The following is a 19,332-nucleotide window of genomic DNA, read 5'->3' as shown; positions in this document are numbered from 1 at the left end:
AATATTGATGAGATGGGTCTAGGATCCATATCAACATTGAAGCAACTATAATAATGATACACCTCAAAATCAGCAACGACTATCTTACAAAACCAAAACCCAACAGGTGTCCATCCATCCACAGTAAAAAACAAAAAACACGAGGTGACAGGAATTTATTTATTTATGACCACCGGATCTGCGGCCGCTCGGTCTGGGGCGAGGGCGTGGCTGAGTAATTCGAGTGGGGCGTTGGGTGGTATTTGAACTCCTTGAGGTCTTATATGACGGTCTGGATTGGTGGCTAGATTGGTGGTTACGTGTCAATTGTCGGGGCTTTGTCGAGGTGCTCCCCCGACTGCCTCTTGTGAGCTGTCGAGCTGGGTGTGTTCGTCGAGAGCTGCCAACGGTGAAGAACGACATGAGGCCCTGGCCAGTTCTCGCTTGCTGCCTCTTCCTCCTGGCCGCCTTGTACGCTCGAGCGTCTCGCATTTCCTTCATCCCCTAGCAGAAGCATTAAACATCACCCTATGTCAGTGATCAGGAACCAACCTTGCTCCTCAAATCCTCATCCCCAAGAAGAGTTCCTCTCATTTTTGCTAGCCATCCGTGCATGGTAGATGGCGGCGGCTTGCATCGAGTGCCATCGGATCTAAACTGGAACGGAGCAAGAAGTCAGATGTGCTAGATCTTCGTCATAAAGCAACCAAATTACAGATGATGCCCATTCAATCTTCATTGTATCGCGGAATAATAGTCAAGGGTATGTCGGCGGGGGATGTGGGTCGTAAATCGGATTTTGACATATGCTTTGAACCTGGTTATAACAGCAGTTGGACGTGATTACGTAAGCTCACCTCATTGCTTCCACCTGGGTATCTAAATGGTATGTTGTTCATCAGCTGTCCATCGGAACATGCATTTATCATGCCTCTAACGGAAAGCCGTGCGTTCATGAAACGGACAACTTTGCTAGACGTTTCAAAAATTACCCGAAGAAAGCGAGTTGCTGCCCAGCAATTTGGCCATGTACTTACAAGTCATCCATCCTTGTATTATTTGCCAGGTTCGGACGATCCTTAGGCAACATTTTTTCCTGAGGGCAAGAAGCAAGTCAAAATAATGCTAAAGATTTTGGTCGCAAAGTTTCCCTCAGGCCGCGAACCACTCCACATTATATCTATCTATCTATCTAAGACCAGATTTTGTAAGCGCCCTCAATTATCGTGAAGTTGCACGGAAGCTGTCAGGCCAATGAAATCGTTTCATTACAGCTTATAAAATCGAGACAGCTGCAAAGCAAGGCGGAGTGAAGACCTTTGGTCAGAACACGATCAGACAGATGAACTGCTGCGCAGCGCATTTCTTTACCAAGTAATTTATTCTCGTCGAATGATGTGTCGACCTTCTTGTTCGTCAACTATGCTCAAAACCTTACAACAATTTTACAGCATGAAACGGTGTAGTTGTTCGTTCTTGGATACGCTCAAGAAATGCTAAGTGTGAGCGTCAGACTCTGGCGACTGGTTCCAAAGTTATTTCTGGTCCCCATAGCCCAGCCGATGAGGAACGAGGGGTAAATGCATTGTAATTTCGGACCCAAGGGAGATACGTCGTGGTATGCCGTTAGATATCAAATTTTGGGGAGTGACTGCTCAACGTGTAGCACCGCCATAGAGATGAAAGGCTTTCCGGCGCCTCGCCAGAAGGAGAACAGCACGTGTGCCTGATCTGAAATGTTTGGTGGTGTTAGATTCAGATCCTTCACGCCTTCTTTGACATCGCCTCTAGTTACCGGTTCGCGTACCTGCAACGTACCTGACACTGGTTTAGCGACTCAACTTTCTTGCTCCCCAATGTACAATGTCAAAGGCGCAAGGATACACGGGAGCTCGACAATCCCGCTATATTCCGGGAATGCTACTTGCCGTCCGGGGAGAGACTACAAGTACTGGCCACTATGACTGTGTTCATACAGACCTTCGCGTCAAGTTTTCGCGTCATAAAAATGGTCCAGTGGAAAAATATCGACACCGTCATCGAGAACAGGCTTTTCCTGGGAAAGTCAGTGGCTCTGCAGGTTTTTTTTTTCCATGCTGATCCTATATTGACCCCTCCAGTATCATGGCGGCGCGGTCCACCAGATCCTTGACGGAACGCCGAATCACCCATATACTCTCTGTTTGTACAGAAGAGATTCCTGCGGAATCCCCGCAATCAGGGATCTGTCATATGCGTATCCCGGTAGAAGACGTTGATTATGAAGATATTCTAATCCACTTGCCGTCGGCATGTCGCTTCATTGACCAGGCTCTGAGGGGAGGTGGGGTGGTCCTTGTGCACTGCGTTCAGGGCATCTCAAGAAGTGCCACCGTGGTAGCCGCTTATAGTGAGTGGAAATTCCGTTAGAGGTAATACAATATGACAACCTATCTTGTCTAGTGATGTGGTCGCGACGAATCAGTGTTACGGACGCCCTTTACCATCTTAGGGCAGGTATGTACATTTGACTCCATTGCACGTTTTACTACTAACGGTTAATACTAGCACGGGACCAGATCTGGCCAAATCCCGGCTTCCATGAGCAACTCTTGCTCTTTGAAGTTTGTGGATATCAACCTTCCCCCGCAAACGGCCATTATGCCGCGTGGCGCTACAAACTAGATCGTAAATTGCGCGCAGCTGGACTGCGCTAAAAGTAACATTGTCCTAATTTCTTTACAGTTACACGCTTTCTATTATCCTGACTTCGTTCTGCTTGCTCTTCACTTGTATCCATAGAACCCTTGTAGCCCTTTGCATAGATTATTCGATGTATCCTGATCGTTTTGTATTTACAATGTAGCCTTTCTTGCTTGAATTCAATCATGTTACTCTAACATGGTCACACGAGCTCATCAATAGAAAAGTAATGAACTGCTGAATCTGACACGTCACTAGCATCGGTCCCGACGTGACTGTAAGGGTGAAAGTTGACTGCGCTGGTGGGGGTCGTCAGGAATAACGTGTCCTGCCGTAGACCGCTGGCGGTATATAAGCAGAAGCATGGCACAAGCAACCACAAACAGCTGTTGCAAACAGACAGCAATCTTTCCTTTGGTCAACAAGTCGTCAACAACTCTCTCAGCTTTCTCTTCCTACCTCCTACCCAACTCACCTCAATTCAACTGCAACAATGGGTCTCTCCGTCTCTCGTCTGCTTTCTGGCTTGTTCGGGAAGAAGGAGATGCGTTCGTCGCTTTCCTTATCCGGCGCTTGCCTATGAATCACTGACCATTCACAACAACAACAGGCATATTGATGGTACTCACAATTTTTGTCACTCATCTGTCCTTAATAAACGCTTTTTAGGTTGGTCTTGACGCAGCTGGTAAGACCACCATCTTGTACAAGTTGAAGCTTGGAGAGATCGTCACCACCATCCCCACCATCGGTAACAAACCACCTACAATTTCATTCTCCCACTGAATCTCACACGCCTTTCAGGATTCAATGTCGAGACCGTTGAATACAAGAACATCTCATTTACCGTGTGGGATGTCGGAGGTCAAGACAAAATCCGCCCCCTGTGGAGGCATTGTACGTGGCTCGACGATTTCCAGCAAAGCATCGCTCATTTGTTTGCCACTTATAGACTTCCAAAACACCCAGGGTATCATCTTCGTCGTTGACTCAAATGATCGGGAGCGTGTGTCTGAGGCTAGGGAAGAACTGCAACGGATGTTGAACGAAGATGAGCTTCGCGACGCCCTGCTCCTTGTCTTCGCCAATAAGCAGGACTTGCCAAATGCCATGAACGCCGCTGAGATTACTGATAAGCTCGGTCTCCACGGGTTGAGACAGCGAACCTGGTATATTCAGGTGCGAGCGTTTCTCTTACATTTTCAATTTCAAACATTAACATGTATGTAATTAGGCTGCGTGTGCCACATCTGGAGATGGTCTGTATGAAGGTCTGGAGTGGTTGAGTGCCAACATCAAGCGTCGGGTATAATTGTTTTCTGTCCTCTTTGGGTATCCCATCAGCGTTGCTACACGTGTCACGATTCCCTTCACCTCAACGAAAACGTATGCACCGCTGTCCGAGTCGCTCTCTAGTCAATTCATTTTTTCACACCTCTTTCCCGATTCTTCTCGGTTTCTAGTATCCGCCAAGGCTTGAGCAGAGTCATTTCCCTCTTATAGATCATGAACCTATTATACATGCTATAACTTACAATCCCACATGAAAAGCAATTAGCGGCCTTCTCCAGGGAAGAGCCTCCCCACAGTGTCTGCTTCTTTCCTTCGTCTTTCTGCCAACTCTCTCAACGCAGGTTCACGTTGTTGAGATCCATAGCGTGCAAGCTTATCCAAGAGGGCTTGTAGTCGCTTGGGCTTTACGGCAGCATAAGATGCTTGTCTGTTGGCAGGCACAAGGTATTCTTGAACAGTGCCGCTCAATGGAATGGAAGTTGTCTGGGAGGAATGGGCTCATGTACTGATCAACGGTCACTAAAACGACTTACAAGTCGGAGTTCAGCAAAAACCAGAGTCAGATGTGGTCGTCCAATCCGCTTCAGCTCGTCTTCCAAGAAATCGACGTCAATGAGAATGTTGGAGATCGCGTTCTCATTCATCATTGGAACGTCACGGCCTGTCAAAAAATTCTGCAGTTATTCTTGATGAGCGCTAGAAGCGATGAAAACAAACAAAAAAAGAGTATTACCATCAAGCACTCTGCGATATAACCAAGGGCCCCTTTATATGCTTCGTCTTTGTAGGATTCTTTGATTATCAACGAGTCTACGACGGTTGTGAGCCAGTTGACAAGCTCGTAAAGATACATGCTTGGAGCCGTTTCGCGTGATCTTGGCGTCCACTCGTATTCTGACAACTCGAAGAATTGATCGAGTTTCGATGTGATGAGACTTGTGATTCGCTCGAGAGACCGGGAGATTGTAGCTTCAAAGGAGCTGGAGGCCGTCAGTTTTATGGTTCCGCCTCGGTGAGCAGAGCTGTGAATGCGATTGTTAGGACCCGAACAACGCTGCTAATAACTCCACAGACCGAAGGTTCGTTAGTGAGCGCTCGAGCTCACTGCAAGCAACTTGGAAGTGTTCCAGGTTCGTGATGATTTGTCCAATTTGATTCAATGTTGGTGTTCCTCCGAGCCGGTGGCCTATGCTTTCACTAATGCTCTTGATTAACAGGTTGTTTAAAGACTGCGGACAGAAATATTGGATGAGAAACTAGTGCAAGTTTGGAATAGCTGCACCTTGCTCAGTAATTCATCAATGTCACGGTGATGTTGTGAGACGCCGTCAACGAAAGCGTAAAACTTTTGTATGAAGGTGCGGATCTAAAACAAGGTTAGTTTGCTGCGTGAAACGGCCATACTTGGACTTGCATCCTGACAGCACAAATAGAAAGTCTGAGACCAAGGAAGAAGATGTGGTACTGGTGTTCTACAAGCTTCTTCAACAGTGAGATTTGGGCAATATTTGTTGGACTTACTGTTTGATTTCATCTTTTTCCGCGCCGTCTAGCCAAACCATGTCTAGGACCATATCAAGATCTTTTTCCTCTTCAACTTCCATCGGAACGTGATCATCCTGAGATACGATCTGCAAAAGGAATGAGCGATGGACAATTTCAAACCCAAAATCACAAACCATTTCAAATTGCTTGGAGAATTTTGTTTCCAACATTTTAACATAATTTTCAAACAAAACGAGGATGAAAGTATGGAGCGAGGTGGTCGAGTACGAAGCAGCCTAGAGCGTTGTTACTAAAACGCTCAGATGAAGACAGATCACCCACCTCCAGCGTCATGATAAATGTGAGAAGACATTCTTTCACTCGGAGATATGCTTCAGGATCGGTTTCTGTGCGTAGTGCGCTTTCCGTTGCTGTTCCGAGGCGCGCAACCAAGGCATCCCAAAGCTCTTCGACATCTCGCAGAGAGCGAAATGTCCCTGTGGTTTCTAGAACGTGAGACTCAATAATAAAGAATCCTGAAATTTCTTGCGTGAGTGCCGGAAGAGAGGCCAACGGAAGCGGTGTAGGAAGAATAAGGTCAGATTGCGCCTGTGTTGGCATCAGAGCTCTGGGCGATATGAAATGCATAAATGATGGACCTTCCTATCAGCTTGATATGATTTCTGCAACTCGTTCAAAGAGTCTAACGACGTGTAGATGTGAATGCACTCGAAAAGTGGCTTGAAGTCGACATGTAGTTTTTCATTGTCCAACACATCGACTGGTGAACAAGTTAGACGACGGTACGCGAAACACGGCACCTGCCTTACATTCTGTCTTCTCGTATGTAACGAGTTCCACGGCACTTCCTACTTTGCTGTTACGCAACAGTGGATCCTTTTCGCGCCGGTTCCTCCAACGACGCGTCCTGGACTCCATGGACTCGACGGCCAGCCTTCCTACCTCTGTGCTCACATTTCTGATCTCGAGAAGCCATTGCTTCACGGAAGCAGTAACGGAATCCTTAATCTGACTTCGTAGAGAAGGCAATGACGAGAGAAGGTGCTGGAAAAAGGGAGTCTGTGAGAGTGATGTTGGAGGCATATTTCGAATGTCTTCAAGTGACTGCAAAGCCAGCGTATGTTGATTGAGGTGAAGTATTGAACACAGTGACATAGACGACAGACCCTCAACGCGCTCCAATATTTCCCTTCCCTTACCATCTCAGCGACGCGGTCTACGACATCGAGGACGCGTAAACAGGCTTGCAGGGTGTCAATAGCCTCATCGAGGTTTGCAGCGGTCTTCTTTGTTTGAAGCAACGCGCGCTTTTTCTCAACTAAGCCCCCTCCGAGATGGGAGACGTTGGTGTCCAATGATGATATGTTTTCCTTCATCATGTCTGTGTATGACTTGACGGTGAACAGGGTAGACACGGATGAAATGAAATCTTGGTAGTTGTCACTGCAAATCTTCTCGATCTCGGCATCTTTAGAGTCTATAAGAGCCTGTACAGTGCGAAGATAAGCGTCCTGTTGCCGATTGGCGTGAATTTGCTTGATAATTGGACCGAGTTGCTCCAAGTTCTCTGAGGAGGAGGAAGGATCAAGAAGATGGATCTGCTGAAGCTGTTGGTCAATGTGATCCTGTGTAAACTGGGGGCGTCTGCGCGGAGGCATAATAACACCGAAGTTTACCAACAGGAAAGAGGAAAGCTGAAGATTGCAACGAGATTGAAAGGGACTGAATGACTCAAATTCAGTTCCAACGGACCAGATGAATGACCGATGTCATGTTTGGCTTCATCCTCAGAACCAAACACAATTGATATGAAATTATGAGCTGGACCCTCTCTTCTTTGTACTCATGCCTGACACCATCGTCCATGTCGATGCCATGTGCGTGAGACCCCGATCGCTTGTCACCGATTAGCTTCCATTTCTCATTTGTTTTCTCAAGTCTCTTCGATATGGATGGTACCCTAGTTGATTCCACTCAAGGCGTTGTGGGTGCCTGGCAAACTTTCAGGGAAACATACCCTGACATTGACGTACACCACATATTGAGCTGTGAGTCTCCGTGCAGAGCCTTTTTATCTTTTACTACCATGTTGTTTTGATAGCCGCGCATGGTGTTCGTACTGTCGATAATCTTAGCAAGTACTGCGGGATTGATGACCCGGATCTGCTTCAGGCATGCCTTCTTTTCCTCCGTCAATGCTACCTGTCTTGACTTATGGCTGTTCTACAGAGCGAGGCAGAGCGTTTTGAACGCGCAATCGTGACTTCATCTTCAGAAGCAGGCCGGCAAGGTATTACCCTTTTGCCCGGAGTCGCGTCGGTAATGGAGGAGGTACCATACCTACCCCATCTTTCAATTGTACCACATCCAACGCTATCTCGCAGCTTGCCCCGGGGCGTTTTTTACTCAAACCCTGCTGGGCCATCTGCACATCCGCAACGCGCCCTTACGCTACCTCTGCGCTCAAGATCGCAGACGTTCCCATACCTGACGTATTCATTACAGCAGAGGACGTCACACAGGGCAAGCCATTTCCAGATCCTTACCTGCTAGGCGCAGAGAAATGCGGGGTCAAGCCCGAAAATTGTCAGTGGACTCTCCACCCCTCTGATCACTTACCTCTTCATCTATATTTTCAATGATAGGCCTCGTTTTCGAAGATGCACCTAATGGCATTCGTAGCGGCCGGACCGCTGGTTGCAAGACTGTTGCTTTTCTTACCAGTCACAGCAGGGAACAAGTTCAGGCTGCTGAGCCGGATTTTATCGTGAAGGACATGTCATGGTACATTGTTACTCCTCTGTACTTGGAATTCAATTTACAGACTTTATCAACAGTATATCCATGAAACGGACTTCCAACGGCGTGGAGGTGATAATCAAGTCTCACTAGATGCATAGCTAAATCACCAATAGAAAGAAGCGAGGAGTTTATTTAGATATCGCACTTAGAGCACCATTTTAGATCATGTTGGATTGACTGGCACAATCAAATTTACATAACTACTCCGCACAGATGAATTATTATTGTAAAAACACTTTAATGATTGATAAGTGAGTATGCAAACGATATTCACGGAGAGATACTAGGAAACGTGAAACGATGAAAGGAAAGTCGGCCGGGAATTCATACTGAAGGGGTATTTTAGGAAGGGAAACGGCGACAAAAAGAAATCCACATTATATCCCTTAGTATTCACCATCCTCCTCGGCGTCGGCAGAGTCAGTACCAACCTCCTCATAGTCTTTCTCAAGCGCGGCAAGATCTTCGCGAGCCTCAGAAAATTCACCCTGAAAAAAAAGGTGTTGAAGACCAATAGTCACTTTGTCCAGTTGACATCAAAACATACCTCTTCCATACCTTCTCCGACATACCAGTGCACGAAGGCGCGCTTGGAGTACATAAGGTCAAACTTGTAATCTGTAACGCAATCAACTATTAGGAATCAGTGGCGCACACGTGGTTAAAACGCACCGAGGCGGCCCCATGCTGCAGAGATGGCGGTGGTGCTAAAATAATAGTAATTCAGACCAGCTGCAAAGTTATGACGTATGAAACCCTACTTTGACAGCATGCAGAGACTGCGTGAGGTCTTGGCGAGGTCACCACCAGGTACACAGGCGGAAGGCTCGTTGCAAACACCCAGCTGTCAAATAAATTTGTTTGAGAATAAAGTCCGTGTGCAATAGCAGTGCTCAGTACCTTGAAACCGGTAGGACACCAGTCGACGAACTGTATAGTTCGCTTGGTTTTAATGGTAGCAACCGCCGCTTGCACGTCTTTGGGAACAACATCACCACGATACAACAGGCAGCAAGCCACTAAACGCAAGTCAGATGCGCACGAAGACGAAGAGGAGAGTGAACATACTATATTTCCCCTCCTTGGGGTCGCACTTTACCATCTGGTTGCCATTTTCGAAGCAAGAGAAAGTCATTTCGGCGACAGAGTTTTGTTCGTGATTTGCCTTGTCTGCAGACAAAAGAGGGGCATATGTCGCGAGGGGGAAATGGATACGGGGGAAGCTTCCTGAATGTCAGATTTAAAGTGCGGTGTCGAGGGTTGCGACTTACGGAACCAAGTTGGTCTGGAACTCATTTAGATCGACGTTCAGGGATCCGTCAAATCGGAGAGAGGCCGTGATTGAAGATACAACTTGAGCAATCAAACGATTCAGGTTAGAGAAACTAGGCGAAACGACTCCGAGTTTCTTCTTGCAAATGTCGTAAATAGCTTCGTTGTCGACCTGAAATGGGCAGTTTAAAAAGGCGAAATGAAGCGTTAAAGGTATTAGCATACCATGAAAGAACAGTCAGAATGCTCGAGGGTCGTATGAGTGGTGAGTACAGAGTTGTAGGGTTCGACAACAGAGCTGGAGAGTTGAGGCGCAGGGTATACACAGAACTCCAGCTTGGACTTTTTGCCATAATCTGTCGACAGCTTCTCTAGTAAGAGCGCACCGAAACCGGAACCAGTTCCACCACCAAAGGAGTGGAACACGAAAAATCCTTGGAGACCCGAGCAGTTGTCAGCGAGTCTTCGTAATTTATCCATGACGGGGTCGATGAGTTCTTTCCCGACAGTATAATGACCACGAGCGTCTAGCGGAATCGCGTTAATAAACGCGTCGCGGCAATCAGCAAATGACACGTACAGTTGTTCGCGGCATCCTCCTTGCCCGTGATCATAGTCTCTGGATGGAAGAGTGACCTGTAGGGGCCAGTCTTCACATCGTCGATGCATCCCGGTTCGAGATCAATATATAATGAGCGAGGAACGTGTTTTCCTGAACCAGTCTCAGAGAAGAACGTGGAGAAGCCACTGTCCGTCGAAGAAGGGGATCCTTCCATGAGACGACCATCAGGCTACGAGAACAAATGAACATGACGTTTACAAAAAGAGAAGGTAGTATACACACGCTCAAACCATGTTCGAGAGTGTACAATTCCCCTGAATGACGGGTAACCAAATTTAGTGGTACGACTGAAATACACTTGAGTGCAACTCACAGCAGGCATTACCGATCTGAACACCAGCCTGACCAACGTGGAGAGAGATAACCTCACGCATTTTTACGTTGAATAAGAAGGACGGGAACGGGATGAAGAGAGGATTAGGCAAGGAACGAACTTGGTTCTAGTCAAGTTCTGGTGGTCAGAGGGCAACAGGCGACTCCTACAAATTTTGGCAGGTTTGCAGAAATTTCACTTTTTCGGTCCCGAATGGACCAAATTGAGCGAAAATTAGTCACATTTAAATATTGTACACCAAACTAAGTGGCAACAAGTGCGTGGAGACTATAGATTTCTCTCCGTACCATATAATACACCTCTGATACGTTCCCCTCAAGCTCTACCGTGCCCCTCGCCAGTTTCCGGACAGAAACAGATTCACCAAGCGTGTCAGAAGACGCGTTGCGCTTCGCGCCAGCTCCACAGATGAGAACACCCTCTCCGATGAGTTCAGCCTGCACACCAATGCTCGCAAGTCGTGCTTTCAGTGCCGTCAGTTTGAGTTCGCCAATCATCGTTGAATGGGGTAATGCAACTTGTTGTCGTGAACCGAGCGTTCTCCGTTTCACGGTTACCTTACTATCTACAGGATCCTCGGAAAGTGTGGATGAAGACACTGGCTCCAATGTGGGTATTGTCGAGGTAGCATGGGCCACAATTCGGCCTCTGACGTATGCAATTTGGTTATCTTCAAACTAGGCTGACTGGTAAATCCAAAAGTTGGGGGTGAAATTTCGGAAACATACACTTGACATTTTGAGGGAAGCCAAAAGCTCATCGCTGATTGATATAGAAAAACTGTTGGTCTGCTGTCCGATTTGTATGCTCTCGCCGACTGTTGGGGCGTATATATCCTTGGTCATCGCACGAATATTGCCACAGCTCTCGATCAACGCTTCCGTCGCATTTGGCGGGGCGTGAACGATGATCTAATGGAATGGTAAGTTGGTGTTACACAATGTAGGTCAATTGTCAAACCTACCATCTTGCGGGGGTTGACTTGAGGAACGATGGTTTTCACGGCACGGCCATCGTTCAAGCCCTCCATATCGACAAACAATAAGCGACAAGCCAGTTGAATTTCGATTTCAGTCGTCACGTATTTTGAAGGGGGTTCCCGAATCGCTTTCTGAAGAAAGGTTGAGAATAATTAGGTTGAGCTATAATTGGACACATGCCTTTGCTTCCTCCTCTGCTTGTGTTCGACGTTTGTAGTCCTTGACCTCGTCGCTCTCAGCTTCTTCTTCAAGAACCTTGCCTTTTCTCAGCCACATCCCAACGTCGATAGTCTCCCCGTATTCATCTACCCTCCTCTTCTTCTCAACATATGGGAACATCCTAAAGCGTTGTGTCTGACTACCAGAAATTTTGAAGAAAGATGTGGCTTTGGAAACGTTGCCTTTGATGTAGATGTCAAATGACAATAGTTGTTTCGTCAAGCCTTCATCTCCATCTAACGCCCAGTCTGCTCCGTCAATTCCCTTGTCCATCTGCCTCACTCTTCCAACTCCACCTTCGCCGTCGTCCGTGTCCATCATATCTCCACCCAATGCTTGCCTGACTTCAGCCTCTTCGTCAGCATCTGAGTCCAAGTCCGAATCGCTATCATCCTCATCTGCCTCCAACATACGCTGGTTGCGGGCAAGAGCGGCCTGATGCGCAGCTTCTTTCTCCTTTGCGACACGTTCCTCTTGAAGATGGGCTTCCAATTCTGCGCCTTGGAGGGGGACTTTGTGGTTCATCTGAAGCAAATACCTAAGCATTAAATTGATTTCGGAGAAGCGATGGCCAACCTTTATTGTGATCGCCCCATCCATCATGACATTGCTTCCTATTTTGCCTTTGTCCCACTTGTCATCGGGCCTTTGGGAGTTGTTCCACTTGTCGAACAGGGCGCGTCCCAGCGTTCCTTCCTCACTACGTCCGGTTAGCAACACGACGTTGTCGGGGACGGCTGCAAAGTCAGAAAACATATTGCGCGAGGGACCGTGTGATAAAGACGCCGGAACTGCAAGAATTAGCTTGGGGTCCTTGGAGGAATATGTTTGCAAAAGTGCTTGAGGATTTGGGAAGAATTCCAAGTGCCTAAAAAAAGTGAGGCTCAAGCTCAACAAAACATACTCAAGAAGCTCACTTAAAGCGTAAAGCAAACGCCCCCAATGCGTCCTCATCTCCCTCCTCATCCCTCCGTCGCTTGTTTTGATTCTGACGTCCTGTCCCCTCTTCTCCGACGTCTTCTTTGCTAATCGTTCCCCCGAGCCATTCCATCATACTTCGTACGAAGGTTAGCATCTCCCGACCTGTCCTCGAAAGTAGGCAGATGGGGTAACGGAGCCGAGAGTAATTCCAATGCTGATCCAGCAGAACAAGAAGCTCAAGCACTCGAGTGCTGGAATCACAGGGGAGGAGGAGAGAAGATCTAGAACCCAGTGTCGCGCTTATGGTATCTACAGATTATTAGCATCGCTCAGATGAGAAACTTCCGTGAACATACCGATGAGGGCAGCATCTCGGTCTTTACGTCGGCTTGTCGTTACGGATGCGCGTTCCGCATCAGTAATTAGCAGATCTGGCCTGGCAAGGGGATCAAAAATGCCTCCGGCAGCCTGACGAATGAGAACAGTCCCATCCAAATGCCGTTCACGCATGTGGTTGACGTTGACAGCGTAGACAATAGTTCCGGAGGACGGCGACCGTATTTTCCAGATAGTTCCACCAAGAGTATGGCCTGCATTAAACGGTGTTATAGTTAATCCCTGACATTTGCCTAGTACCGATTAAAAAGAGAAAAATTTAGGAAGAGGCGGAGTAAGTAACCTTGAAGATGCGTTGGTTGCGAATAACGAAGCGTGTTTATGGACTCGAAGGCGTCCTGAACTTCAGCGGTAGTGGAGACAAATTTCCTCTTGGGGTTGAATATGAATGAAGGTGACTCTGCAGAGATTTCTTCAGTGCCGTCCGTGTCTTGCTTTTGTTTGTCTGGTTCGGCTTCGCGCTCGCCATCAACATTTTCCTCGTCTCTAATGCCTTCAATGTCTTCCGTAACCGCGATACGACCCATTGCTTGCACAGGTAGCGTCGTGTAAGCTGGGGCTTTCAAGCCCCAATTCGTGTATGCCCACGGATACAGACCGCAATGGGCAAGATCACCATGTGAGAGCAAAACAAGGTCGACCGTAGGTGCACATCTGGATGGTAAATTCAAGACGCAACATACAATACGGTGAATTATTGACACACTTTTGTAGAGCTTCGCAGTATTTAGTCCATGGGACGTCGCCGCTGTCGTGCTCTGGATGTTCTTCGAATGGTGAGGGCTCTGGAGACCAGTCTGGTGAACCACAGTCTAGAAGGATACGGACGTCGTCTACTTGGAGCAAATACGCGAGAGGGGTCGCATTGGAGGAGTGTGCAGCACCAGACAACGGCGTAAACGTGATCATCGCATTACCTGGAACGCTGAAACGGTATGTATTTGTTTACATCTGCTGAAGCACTTTATTTGGGGACCGCCTCGGGACCGCCCAATGGGCTTGCTTCGCATTCCTAGTCTACCGTGCTCGTAGTTCAATAGAACCAAATTCCTGGTATACTGTAGACAAGGGAATGACTATGGTATAATAAAATGTTTGTAGTATATGCCACTCCACCAATGCCACCAATGCCATTAATACCTTTGAGAATATGTCATACGACGCACAACATTTTTTAAGCCGAGAATTGTGGATGCCGGTGGATTGAGGGTCTTCAACAGTGGTACGCACAGACCATGTGACAGGGTCGGATCGTGGGAAAGCGTGAGTTGTATAATGTCCCCCTGGCATCATCCTCACCTTTGTCCTCTGTCATCCCAGTGTCCTTTCTCTCCATTCTGTTTCTGTAAGTTTTATTCTACGCGCCGCTCGTCGTCCACAATATTGATTTTCTGCCTTTTCAACTTGAAGCTTTAATTCTCTCTGAAAATGCGTGAAGTCATCTCTGTGCACGTCGGTCAGGCTGGTGTCCAGATCGGCAATGCTTGCTGTGAGTTTCTGCCTTTCAAACATTTCCAGTTAACATCGTCGCGAGCCGCTTGCCCCAAAACGCGTCATTTAACATTTGTCTGTCTTGAACAAAAAGTGGCGTGATGCTGATCCGATTATCATAGGGGAGCTTTATACCGTCGAGCATGGTCTTAGCGTGAGCATACCTCGACATGGTCACTAATAAACGTTCTAACCGCATCTATAGCCTGATGGTCGCCTGCTGGAAGGCTCGCCCTCCGCTAACGATGGAGGCTTCAGCACGTTTTTCTCCGAAACCTCGTCTGGCAAACACGTGCCTAGGTCCCTTTACATCGACCTAGAACCTAATGTCATCGATGAAGTACGAAACGGCCCTTACAGGAGTCTCTTCCACCCTGAGACTCTTGTGACCGGGAAGGAAGATGCTGCCAGCAACTGTATGCGCCCTGTATGCTTTGGCGAGAGAACCGTCTGACCCTCTTATTCATAGATGCTCGTGGCCATTATACCATTGGTAAGGAGCAAATTGATACCGTGATGGACAAGGTTCGCCGTCTCGCGGACAACTGCTCTGGGCTCCAGGGCTTCTTTGTCTTCCACTCTTTCGGTGGTGGAACTGGTTCAGGTTTTGGTGCCCTCATCCTTGAACGTCTTTCGACCGACTACGGGAAGAAGTCCAAGCTAGAATTCAGTGTATACCCCGCACCTACCTTGGCCAACTCTGTTGTGGAACCATATAACTCAGTCCTGACTACACATACCACCCTGGAACACTCCGATTGCTCTTTCATGGTAAGTTTATTTATTTCATGGCTTTCAAATACTTGAATTGAGGCGGTATCTACGGATAGGTCGATAATGAGGCAATCTATGACATCTGCAAGAAGAATCTGAACATCGCTTCGCCAAGTCTCACAAACTTGAACAGGCTCATCGCGCAAGTCGTGTCTTCCATCACCGCCTCTTTGCGTTTCGATGGTTCTCTTAATGTTGATCTGAACGAATTCCAAACTAACTTGGTTCCGTAAGTCTTGTCCCTACTGATTGTCCCTTTGGTTGACATCTCGGCAGTTTCCCTCGAATCCATTTCCCTCTTGCTACATTTGCGCCCATTATTTCGGCCGAGAAGGCTCACCATGAGCAAAATTCCGTCGCCGACATGACCTTTTCCTGCTTTGAGACCGGTAACCAGATGGTAAAGTGTGACCCCAGAGAAGGAAAATATAGTGCGTCTGCCCATTTTTATTCCGCACGACTCGGTATAACATTAAGTTTAAGTGGCCTGTGCTTTGCTCTACCGTGGTGACGTCGTTCCCAAAGATGTCAACGCTGCAGTGGCGATCATCAAGACTAAACGCACAATCCAGTTCGTTGATTGGTGTCCCACGGGCTTCAAGCTTGGCATTTGCAATGAACCACCTGCTCACGTCCCGGGAGGTGATCTTGCCAAAGTGTCCCGCAGCATGTGCATGCTGTCCAACACCACCGCCATTTCGACCGCTTGGAGCCGTCTTGACCACAAATTTGATCTCCTCTACTCAAAGCGAGCCTTTGTCCACTGGTATGTGGGTGAAGGTATGGAGGAAGGTGAATTCTCGGAAGCTCGCGAAGATCTTGCAGCACTGGAAAAGGATTACGAAGAGGTTGGCATCGACTCGGCGGATGTTGAGGAGGCTGAATATTAGATTCTCTATTACGACTTGACCTTACCTTCCTCTTTACGATCCTTGCACGTCTACTACCCTTGGTCACGCTTTCATATCACTGCGGAATTTTATGACTTTGATTCGAGTATGAAAGAATGGCCGAACGTTATGGAAGCTATTACTTTGACAAAAAAAACCGACTAAGGTGTTTTTCCAGCGTCTTCCTTCAAACTGACAATCCGGTTTAGAACAATATAATCGCCCTGTTCTCGGCCTGTAGTTTTGGTTCCCTCATTGATACAAGCGATGCGAGCATCCTTGTCCAGAGCGAAGTACCCCACCCTCAATCCCTGAAATCGGAGGCATTCGTTGCCGACGAGCTGTTCGTTGGTCGCATGTGGTGTTTCGTCGTCCTGAGATCGATTAAACGCAGCAGCCTTGTCTGTTCTAGCCTTTGCTTCCTGACGTGCCTCGTCCATTGCCCGTTTCGCCAATGGCCAAAAGCCAACCTCGATGATTGCACCTTTTACGACCTCCAATGAGTTCGATGCGATGTCACTCCGGAAGTCGCTGGGCGGACGATCACTCTTGAAGAGACGATGGAAAATCCGTGTTTCGTCGATCCTTACTGGACTACTTGAGGCAGCATGATCGGCCACCCACTGGATGTATGCCTTGGGCTTCTTGGGACGACCCTCGTTCTCTGCCTTACAAACCAACTCTACAACTTCCCCAGACACGGGGTCGGCCTTAAAGGAGGTGCAGGTGATTGGGAACGGTGCTTGGAACAACCCAACTGTTTTTCCTGGAGCTAGGCGGAAATAGTCCTCCGAATCTTCCAGGCGGAAGTCGTCAGTCTCGATATAGATTGTGCGAGTGAAAGGTATGGAAGTCGTGCCGAGCTCTGGCACCTTCGGGTGAAGTGGCTTCTCAATCATCAGTAAAAAGTCCTCTGGTAGGTTCTCGATTGTGACTTTCAATGGGCGCATTACCATCAGCAGACGAGGTACAGTGCCCTCCAAGTACTGCCTAACTGTCTGTTCAAACCGAGAAATCTCGATGTTGGACGCTGCTGTGGATACCCCCAGGGTGCTCACGAACGAGATGATGGCGCCTGGAGGCACACCACGCCGCCGTAGGGCAATCAGAGTATAAAGACGAGGGTCATCCCAACCAGTCACAAATCCTTCGTTGACAAGCGCAAGGATTTTGCGCTTGGACATGAGGGTACCCTCCAGATTGAGTCGACCATATTCCGACTGTCTGGGTTTGTATACCTCCAATGCATCACAAAGCCAGTCGTATGACTGACGTGAGGCAATAAACTCCACAGTACATAACGAATGTCTAGTGTTGAACCCGTGAGCGGAGATTGAGAAAACGGGCTGGGGATACTGACGATATATTTTCCATGCTATCTACCAAGCAATGCGTAAAGTCGTAAGTTGGGTAAATCTTCCACTTGTCGTGAGTACGATGATGGGGTGTCTCCAGCACGCGATATGCTGTCAGATCCCACATCTGAGGGTTCCCATCCTCAAGGTCCTGTTTCATGCGTAAATTTGCCTCTTTGGGGCGATACTTGCCGTTCTTCATATTCTCGAATTCAAAAAGAGATTCCGACACAGGCCTGTCCCGATGAATACAAGGTCTGGGCTGACCCCGCTTCTCTCCTCTGTCGACCTTGATCTCCTCCTCTGCATTCAAGTCATGTAAGACGGGCCTGGACTAGAGAAGGGTAGAACGCACGGGTACAATGACACACATATGCTTTATCACGCTTGATTAACTCCACGGCAAGTTCGTATAGTTCTTCGAAATAATCGCTCGAGTACGTGATTTTCCAGGGTTCGAATCCAAGCCACCGTACCATTTCCAAGATGCTTTCAAAGTATCTGGCTTCCTCCTTCTCGGGATTGGTATCGTCGTATCGAAGGTAGCATTTTCCCCCATGGTGCGCTGCGTATCCAAAATTGACGAAAATGGCCTTTGAATGACCAATGTGGAGATAACCGTTTGGTTCGGGGGGGAAACGTGTCCATACATTCCCGCCAGTGGCAGCCAGATGGGCTTCACGGAGGCGATCATGCAGTTGAGGATTTCCGCCAGGTTTATGAAGTTGTCCCAAAAAACCTTCCTCAAACACCGTTCTTCGAATTGTTGTTGAATCATCCGTCGGAGACTCTGAAACCGGGGCTGGCGTTGCAGGTTTTGTATCTTTCTTGGGTTCCGAGAGAAGGGTCAACTACTTTTCCTCGATTCATTTATTTCTATCTTACCTTCTCTTTGCGCTTTGCTGCCTCTTTTGGTCCAAAAGTATCTAAGAAGACATTCTCCACGGCATTTTTCACCTCCAGGGGATTAGCCCAGCGAAGGCCTGGGGTCGTTTTGAGGGCACTAATGACAGTTCCAAAATTCGCCCATCCAGGAATACGATTTGTTGCGATATACGTCTTCACCTGGTCATGAAGATCCGCGGGGCTGATGCTAAAGCCTGATGGTAGAACCGTTCAATAGATACATACCATGGACCAAAGCATCATTCATACCAACTCCGCACTCTTGATCGAATTCGGCATCTTCAATGGGTATTTTGTGTGACTCGACGTACTTAACAGCGACTAGGGGGGCGTGAGCCTTGTAAAACCTGCAGACAGAAGTCAACACATACCCGAAACCTGGTCGACCGACTTCAACTTTCCGTCTAAGATTTTGTTGACAACATAGTCTCTTTCTGGTAGGTCAACTCCGTCCGTCTTCGCAAGGGACCCGGCTAGTGCAACAATCAATCCTGATCGTTTTTCGTCAAGACCTGCTGCTACAGTATGATTGTCGTTGATGATAGCCTCCAGAACAGCTGCGGTCTTAGGAGACTTGGCCGCTTCTGCAGCTTTCGCTTGGTTGAGCCCGATGGATTTGAAGAGAGGGATCAGGTCTGACCCTAGATTAGCTTTGGACATGGTGAACCTCAATGACAAGTAGAGACGTCGATATGAAGACTATATACATCAAATATACACCAAAAGTTGCTTATCAGCCTATTAGTGACTCATCGATCACTATTCCAGATAAGATAGCTGATACAATTTTCTCTACAGTTTACACGAGACTTGAAATCGGGTTGAGCTCTCAGGTCACAGAATACCCCCCAAGAGGGGGTATTCATGCTAACTAGATATCTCCATTTCTTCGACAAGCGACACGGGCTAA

At 47.7% G+C, this 19,332-nt stretch overlaps 9 protein-coding genes across 9 annotated transcripts; 4 read left to right on the top strand and 5 right to left on the bottom strand.

The window, feature by feature from the left end:
• Window positions 1-188: 188 nt before the first annotated feature.
• On the bottom strand, window positions 189-1,069 carry LACBIDRAFT_292820 (uncharacterized protein; the record flags this gene model as incomplete). Its single annotated transcript, XM_001876556.1, has 4 exons — window positions 189-483; window positions 532-636; window positions 837-858; window positions 1,017-1,069. Coding segments are annotated over 4 exons (474 nt in total), but the record flags the coding sequence as incomplete, so codon positions are not given.
• Window positions 1,070-1,987: 918 nt separating this feature from the next.
• LACBIDRAFT_311623 (uncharacterized protein) lies at window positions 1,988-2,675 on the top strand (the record flags this gene model as incomplete). The annotated part of the gene is made up of 4 exons (XM_001877016.1): window positions 1,988-2,043; window positions 2,100-2,368; window positions 2,422-2,475; window positions 2,527-2,675. The coding sequence occupies 4 exons, from the start codon at window positions 1,988-1,990 to the stop codon at window positions 2,673-2,675; spliced, it is 528 nt and encodes a 175-aa protein (XP_001877051.1).
• Window positions 2,676-3,056: 381 nt separating this feature from the next.
• Window positions 3,057-4,201, top strand: LACBIDRAFT_311622 (uncharacterized protein). Its single transcript, XM_001877015.1, has 6 exons — window positions 3,057-3,209; window positions 3,272-3,282; window positions 3,331-3,412; window positions 3,466-3,558; window positions 3,614-3,840; window positions 3,896-4,201. The coding sequence occupies exons 1-6, from the start codon at window positions 3,155-3,157 to the stop codon at window positions 3,971-3,973; spliced, it is 546 nt and encodes a 181-aa protein (XP_001877050.1). The 5' UTR covers window positions 3,057-3,154; the 3' UTR covers window positions 3,974-4,201.
• A 14-nt stretch (window positions 4,202-4,215) lies between these two features.
• On the bottom strand, window positions 4,216-7,118 carry LACBIDRAFT_311621 (exocyst complex component, sec15 subunit; the record flags this gene model as incomplete). The annotated part of the gene is made up of 12 exons (XM_001876555.1): window positions 4,216-4,437; window positions 4,488-4,628; window positions 4,688-4,976; window positions 5,029-5,183; window positions 5,237-5,320; window positions 5,369-5,426; window positions 5,476-5,585; window positions 5,634-5,735; window positions 5,782-6,048; window positions 6,099-6,220; window positions 6,270-6,564; window positions 6,627-7,118. 12 exons carry the CDS (start codon window positions 7,116-7,118, stop codon window positions 4,216-4,218), a joined length of 2,337 nt encoding a protein of 778 aa, XP_001876590.1.
• Window positions 7,119-7,305: 187 nt separating this feature from the next.
• Window positions 7,306-8,352, top strand: LACBIDRAFT_311620 (uncharacterized protein; the record flags this gene model as incomplete). The annotated part of the gene is made up of 7 exons (XM_001877014.1): window positions 7,306-7,337; window positions 7,399-7,508; window positions 7,562-7,632; window positions 7,690-7,791; window positions 7,845-8,046; window positions 8,106-8,244; window positions 8,298-8,352. 7 exons carry the CDS (start codon window positions 7,306-7,308, stop codon window positions 8,350-8,352), a joined length of 711 nt encoding a protein of 236 aa, XP_001877049.1.
• A 70-nt stretch (window positions 8,353-8,422) lies between these two features.
• Window positions 8,423-10,620, bottom strand: LACBIDRAFT_192524 (tubulin alpha). Its single transcript, XM_001876554.1, has 11 exons — window positions 10,470-10,620; window positions 10,379-10,410; window positions 10,115-10,325; window positions 9,760-10,061; window positions 9,534-9,706; window positions 9,331-9,485; window positions 9,163-9,281; window positions 9,024-9,106; window positions 8,935-8,969; window positions 8,810-8,880; window positions 8,423-8,750 (listed from the first exon to the last, which is right to left on the bottom strand). Exons 1-11 carry the CDS (start codon window positions 10,528-10,530, stop codon window positions 8,649-8,651), a joined length of 1,344 nt encoding a protein of 447 aa, XP_001876589.1. The 5' UTR covers window positions 10,531-10,620; the 3' UTR covers window positions 8,423-8,648.
• Window positions 10,621-10,732: 112 nt separating this feature from the next.
• LACBIDRAFT_231539 (uncharacterized protein) lies at window positions 10,733-13,915 on the bottom strand (the record flags this gene model as incomplete). The annotated part of the gene is made up of 10 exons (XM_001876553.1): window positions 10,733-11,167; window positions 11,219-11,401; window positions 11,455-11,597; window positions 11,647-11,913; window positions 11,986-12,214; window positions 12,266-12,572; window positions 12,625-12,919; window positions 12,967-13,239; window positions 13,290-13,660; window positions 13,713-13,915. 10 exons carry the CDS (start codon window positions 13,913-13,915, stop codon window positions 10,733-10,735), a joined length of 2,706 nt encoding a protein of 901 aa, XP_001876588.1.
• Window positions 13,916-14,320: 405 nt separating this feature from the next.
• Window positions 14,321-16,272, top strand: LACBIDRAFT_192523 (tubulin alpha). Its single transcript, XM_001877013.1, has 8 exons — window positions 14,321-14,351; window positions 14,417-14,495; window positions 14,620-14,651; window positions 14,703-14,913; window positions 14,967-15,268; window positions 15,328-15,500; window positions 15,548-15,702; window positions 15,755-16,272. The coding sequence occupies exons 2-8, from the start codon at window positions 14,435-14,437 to the stop codon at window positions 16,159-16,161; spliced, it is 1,341 nt and encodes a 446-aa protein (XP_001877048.1). The 5' UTR covers window positions 14,321-14,351; window positions 14,417-14,434; the 3' UTR covers window positions 16,162-16,272.
• Window positions 16,246-19,082, bottom strand: LACBIDRAFT_183098 (uncharacterized protein; the record flags this gene model as incomplete). The annotated part of the gene is made up of 6 exons (XM_001876552.1): window positions 16,246-17,469; window positions 17,522-17,819; window positions 17,872-18,343; window positions 18,402-18,616; window positions 18,672-18,743; window positions 18,794-19,082. The coding sequence occupies 6 exons, from the start codon at window positions 19,080-19,082 to the stop codon at window positions 16,323-16,325; spliced, it is 2,493 nt and encodes an 830-aa protein (XP_001876587.1). The 3' UTR covers window positions 16,246-16,322.
• Between the last annotated feature and the right edge of the window lie 250 nt (window positions 19,083-19,332).

Source organism: Laccaria bicolor, genomic scaffold, assembly GCF_000143565.1.
Source record: "Laccaria bicolor S238N-H82 LACBIscaffold_4 genomic scaffold, whole genome shotgun sequence".
In the NCBI taxonomy this organism is placed as follows: Eukaryota; Fungi; Basidiomycota; class Agaricomycetes; order Agaricales; family Hydnangiaceae; genus Laccaria; species Laccaria bicolor.
The sequence above is the reverse complement of the archived record's forward strand: the minus strand, read 5'-3'. Positions and strand labels throughout refer to the sequence as shown.

Excerpts from the sequence above, each read along its gene's own strand:
- LACBIDRAFT_192523 (XM_001877013.1), top strand. The coding sequence starts at position 14,435 with ATGCGTGAAGTCATCTCTGTGCACGTCGGTCAGGCTGGTGTCCAGATC. Across the intron at positions 14,652-14,702 it reads CCGTCGAGCATGGTCTTAGC|CCTGATGGTCGCCTGCTGGA; the intron begins GTGAGCATACCT and ends CCGCATCTATAG. Across the intron at positions 15,703-15,754 it reads CCCCAGAGAAGGAAAATATA|TGGCCTGTGCTTTGCTCTAC; the intron begins GTGCGTCTGCCC and ends ATTAAGTTTAAG.
- LACBIDRAFT_192524 (XM_001876554.1), bottom strand. The coding sequence starts at position 10,530 with ATGCGTGAGGTTATCTCTCTCCACGTTGGTCAGGCTGGTGTTCAGATC. Across the intron at positions 9,707-9,759 it reads ATTCTGACTGTTCTTTCATG|GTCGACAACGAAGCTATTTA; the intron begins GTATGCTAATAC and ends TGCCCATTTCAG. Across the intron at positions 9,282-9,330 it reads CCCCAAGGAGGGGAAATATA|TGGCTTGCTGCCTGTTGTAT; the intron begins GTATGTTCACTC and ends ACTTGCGTTTAG.
- LACBIDRAFT_311622 (XM_001877015.1), top strand. The coding sequence starts at position 3,155 with ATGGGTCTCTCCGTCTCTCGTCTGCTTTCTGGCTTGTTCGGGAAGAAG. Across the intron at positions 3,413-3,465 it reads CACCACCATCCCCACCATCG|GATTCAATGTCGAGACCGTT; the intron begins GTAACAAACCAC and ends CACGCCTTTCAG. Across the intron at positions 3,559-3,613 it reads CCGCCCCCTGTGGAGGCATT|ACTTCCAAAACACCCAGGGT; the intron begins GTACGTGGCTCG and ends TGCCACTTATAG.